General features: G+C 51.5%; 1 protein-coding gene across 1 annotated transcript; it reads left to right on the top strand.

Moving 5' to 3' along the window:
- The first annotated feature begins 2096 nt into the window (after positions 1 to 2096).
- On the top strand, positions 2097 to 3875 carry LOC139070407 (piggyBac transposable element-derived protein 4-like). Its single transcript, XM_070552639.1, has one exon. The coding sequence runs from the start codon at positions 2874 to 2876 to the stop codon at positions 3606 to 3608; it is 735 nt and encodes a 244-aa protein (XP_070408740.1). The 5' UTR covers positions 2097 to 2873; the 3' UTR covers positions 3609 to 3875.
- The last annotated feature ends 1087 nt before the right edge of the window (positions 3876 to 4962 follow it).

The raw sequence follows: 4962 nt of genomic DNA, 5'->3' as shown, positions 1-4962 counted from the left end.
CTCCTCGGGGCGCATCTTGCTTGGGCCTCTCTCCTGGAGGCGCTCAGTCAGACCGAGTGCTGACATGTGGCAAGACGCTCCTCGGGGCGCGTCTTGCTGGGGCTTCTCACCTGGAGGCGCTAAGTCAGACCCAGTGTTGACATGTGACAAGACGATCTTCGGGGCGCGTCTTGCTTGGGCCTCTCTCCTGGAGGCGCTAGGTCAGACCCAGAGGTGACATGTGTCAAGATGCTCCTCGGGGCGCGTCTTGCTTGGGCCTCTCTCCTGGAGGCCCTCTGTCAGACCCATTGTTGACATGTGGCAAGACGCTCCTCGGGGCGCGTCTTGCTTGGGCCTCTCTCCTGGAGGCGCTCATTCAGACCGAGTGCTGACATAAGGCAAGATGCTCCTCGGGGCGCGTCTTGCTGGGCCCTCTCTCCTGTAGGTGCTCAATCAGACCCAGTGGTGACATGTGGCAAGACGCTCCTCGGGGCGCGTCTTGCTTGGGCCTCTCTCCTGGAGGCGCTCAGTCAGACCCAGTGGTGACACGTGGCAAGACGCTCCTCGGGGCGCGTCTTGCTTGGGCCTCTCTCCTGGAGACGCTCAGTCAGACACAGTGTTGACACGTGGCAAGACGCTCCTCGGGGCGCGTCTTGCTTGGGACTCTCTCCTGGAGGCGCTCAGTCAGACCAAGTGTTGACATGTGGCAAGACGCTCCTCGGGGCGCGTCTTGCTTGGGCCTCTCTCCTGGAGGCGCTCAGTCAGACCCAGTGGTGACATGTGGCAACACGCTCCTCGGGGCGCGTATTGCTTGGGCCTCTCTCCTGGAGGCCCTCTGTCAGACCCATTGTCGACATGTGGCAAGACGCTCCTCGGGGCGCGTCTTGCTTGGGCCTCTCTCCTGGAGGCGCTCAGTCAGACACAGTGTTGACACGTGTCAAGATGCTCCTCGGGGCGCGTCTTGCTTTGGCCTCTCTCCTGGAGGTGCTCAGTCAGACCCAGTGGTGACATGTGGCAACACGCTCCTCGGGGCGCGTATTGCTTGGGCCTCTCTCCTGGAGGCCCTCTGTCAGACCCATTGTTGACATGTGGCAAGACGCTCCTCGGGGCGCGTCTTGCTTGGGCCTCTCTCCTGGAGGCCCTGAATCAGACCCAGTGTTGACACGTGGCAAGACGCTCCTCGGGGCGCGTCTTGCTTGGGCCTCTCTCCTGGAGGCGCTCAGTCAGACCGAGTGCTGACATGTGGCAAGACGCTCCTTGGGGCGTGTCTTGCTTGGGCTTCTCTCCTGGAGGCCCTCAGTCAGACCCATTGTTTACATGTGGCAAGACGCTCCTCGGGGCGCATCTTGCTTGGGCCTCTCTCCTGGAGGCGCTCAGTCAGACCGAGTGCTGACATGTGGCAAGACGCTCCTCGGGGCGCGTCTTGCTGGGGCTTCTCTCCTGGAGGCGCTAAGTCAGACCCAGTGTTGACATGTGACAAGACGCTCCTCGGGGCGCGTCTTGCTTGGGCCTCTCTCCTGGAGGCGCTCAGTCAGACCCAGAGGTGACATGTGGCAAGATGCTCCTCGGGGCGCGTCTTGCTTGGGCCTTTCTCCTGGAGGCCCTCTGTCAGACCCATTGTTGACATGTGGCAAGACGCTCCTCGGGGCGCGTCTTGCTTGGGCCTCTCTCCTGGAGGCGCTCAGTCAGACCGAGTGCTGACATAAGGCAAGATGCTCCTCGGGGCGCGTCTTGCTGGGGCCTCTCTCCTGGAGGCGCTCAATCAGACCCAGTGGTGACACGTGGCAAGACGCTCCTCGGGGCGCGACTTGCTTGGGCCTCTCTCCTGGAGGCGCTCAGTCAGACCCAGTGGTGACATGTGGCAACACGCTCCTCGGGGTGCGTATTGCTCGGGCCTCTCTCCTGGAGGCCCTCTGTCAGACCCATTGTTGACATGTGGCAAGACGCTCCTCGGGGCGCGTCTTGCTTGGGCCTCTCTCCTGGAGGCCCTCAATGAGACCCAGTGTTGACACGTGGCAAGACGCTCCTCGGGGCGCGTCTTGCTTGGGCCTCTCTCCTGGAGGCGCTCAGTCAGACCCATTGTTGACATGTGGCAAGACACTCCTTGGGGAGCGTCTTGCTTGGGCCTCTCTCCTGGAGGCCCTCTGTCAGCCCCAGTGTTGACATGTGTCAAGACGCTCCTCCGGGTGCGTCTTGCTTGGGCCTCTCTCCTGGAGGCGCTCAGTCAGACCGAGTGCTGACATGTGGCAAGACGCACCTCGCGGCGCGTCTTGCTTGGGCTTCTCTCCTGGAGGCCCTCAGTCAGACCCATTGTGTCAAGACGCTCCTTGTTTTCACACAAATGGACCCAGAATGATGTGAAATTGTGCTTCGTGCAACATAATTCTGGGTGCCATTTACAAACCATAAGTGCTAATGACTCCATTCCTTTTTGGGGTAATGGGGGCTGTTAATTGGAGTACTCTAAATTAAACCTGACCTCTCTGACTGACTTGCATGCTTATATTGGAATCCTGGTATTAGCTGGAGTGTACAGGTCAAAGGGAGAAGCAACTGCAAGTCTATGGAATGAAGAGAAGGGAAGGCCGATCTTTCGTGCAACAATGTCTCTTGAGACATTTCACAAGATATCTCGTGTGATCCGATTTGACAACCGTGAAACCAGAGCCATTCGCTGTGAAAGAGACAAACTTGCTGCAATCAGAGATGTATGGGATAAATGGGTGGAGATTCTACCTTTGTTGTACAACCCTGGTCCCCATGTGACTGTAGATGAGCGCCTTGTTCCATTCAGGGGCCGCTGTCCTTTCCGACAGTATATGCCCAACAAGCCGGCCAAGTAAGGCATCAAAATATGGGCAGCTTGTGATGCTAAATCTAGCTATGCATGGAATATGCAGGTGTACACTGGAAAGCTACCTGGAGAGGCATCTGAGAAGAATCAGGGGATGCGTGTGGTGCTGCAGATGAGTGAAGGGCTGCAAGGGCATAACATCACCTGTGACAACTTCTTTACATCCTACTGGCTTGGAGATGAACTTCAGAAAAGAAAGCTCACAATGTTGGGAACAATCAGGAAAAATAAACCAGAACTTCCCAGTGAAATTCTGAAGATGCAGGGAAGACCTCCACATTCCTCAAAATTTGTTTTCACCGAGAAAGCAACAGTTGTTTCATACTGCCCAAAGAAAAACAAAAATGTTCTTGTCATGAGCACAATGCACACAGATGCATCTCTGAGCACAAGAGAAGACAAAAAACCACAAATGATCCTGGACTACAACTCCACCAAAGGAGGAGTAGACAATCTTGACAAAGTCACAGCAACATACAGCTGCCAGCGCAAAATAGCTCGTTGGCCCTTGGTGATTTTCTACAACATTGTGGATGTGTCAGCTTACAGTGCCTTTGTCCTGTGGACTGAAATCAACCAACATTGGAATGTCGGCAAACTGTACCGACGTCGGCTTTTCCTAGAAGAACTGGGCAAAAGTCTTGTCACCCCCGAGATCCAGAGGCGAGCCAGACCAGCTCGATCCCCAGCAGCAGCAGCTATCATTGAAAACGTCAGGTCTGCATCATCTGACCAATGTACAATGAATCCAGTGGATACAGGTGCAAAGAAATGAAAAAGATGCCAGGTCTGTCCCTCACAATAAGACATTAAAACAAGCACCGTTTGTGAGAAGTGCAAGAAGTGCATTTGCAGAAAGCACACAGTTACACTCTGTCCATCATGTGGACAACACTGAAAATGTTGAACATTGAAAATCTGAGAAAAATAAAAGTGTTTGTAAAGAAGGAAAACTTTTACTAACTAGTTCTTACAAATAGTTCTGGATATTCAAACTTTATTGTGTGTCTGTGTTTTAAATGTTTTTTCTAATGGAAAATAAAGTTCCTGTTTTATTGCAGTTTTTTTTTACAGTTCTAAGTGAATTTAGACAGGGCGGGTCAAAATGACCCGCAACATAACCAATGAGATTTTTTTTCAACATAATACAAGGGTTAAAAACCATAAGTGCTAATGACTCCATTCCTTTTTGTGGTTGTAGGGGCTGTTGATTGGAGTACTCTGAAACAAACCTGATCAATCTAGGACATTCAGAAGCCAAGTTATGAGCCCACAAATGTGTAACTGGACTACTTATTTAAATTGACACCAGATCCGGTGACCTTTGGGACATGGTTTGACCCCCTTAGGAAAGTGCTATCATCATGAAACGTTCAGATCACTTACAACTCAATAGATTCTACCTTCCTGTAATGTTTCCGCCTGATTGGACCTTGTTTTCACACAAATGAACCCAGAATGATGTGAAATTGTGCTTTGTGCAACATAATTCTGGGTGCCATTTAAAAACCATAAGTGCTAATGACTCCATTCCTTTTTGGGGTAATGGGGGCTCTTAATTGGAGTACTCTAAAACAAACCTGACCTCTTTAGGATATTCAGAAGCCAAGTTGTAAGCCCACAAAGGTGTAACTGGACTACTTCTTTAAAGTGACACCAGGCCCGGTGACCTTTGGGACATGGTTTGACCCCCTATAGGAATGTGCGATCATCATGAAACGTTCAGATCACTTACAACTCAATAGATTCTACCTTCTTGTAATGTTTCATCCTGATTGGACCTTGTTCTCACACAAATGGACCCAGAATGATGTGAAATTGTGCTTCGTGCAACATAATTCTGGGTGCCATTTACAAACCATAAGTGCTAATGACTCCATTCCTATTTGTGGTTGTAGGGGCTGTTGATTGGAGTACACTAAAACAAATCTGATCTCTCTAGGACATTCAGAAGCCAAGTTATAAGCCCACAAATGTGTAACTGGACTACTTCTTTAAAGTGACACCAGATCCGGTGACCTTTGGGACATGGTTTGACCCCCTTAGGAAAGTGCTATCATCATGAAATGTTCAGATCACTTACAACTCAATAGATTCTACCTTCCTGTAACGTTTCAGCCTGATTGGAC

This window comes from Nothobranchius furzeri, chromosome 6 (genome assembly GCF_043380555.1).
Source record: "Nothobranchius furzeri strain GRZ-AD chromosome 6, NfurGRZ-RIMD1, whole genome shotgun sequence".
Classification (NCBI taxonomy): Eukaryota; Metazoa; Chordata; class Actinopteri; order Cyprinodontiformes; family Nothobranchiidae; genus Nothobranchius; species Nothobranchius furzeri.
This window is presented reverse-complemented; position numbering and strand designations above follow the sequence as displayed.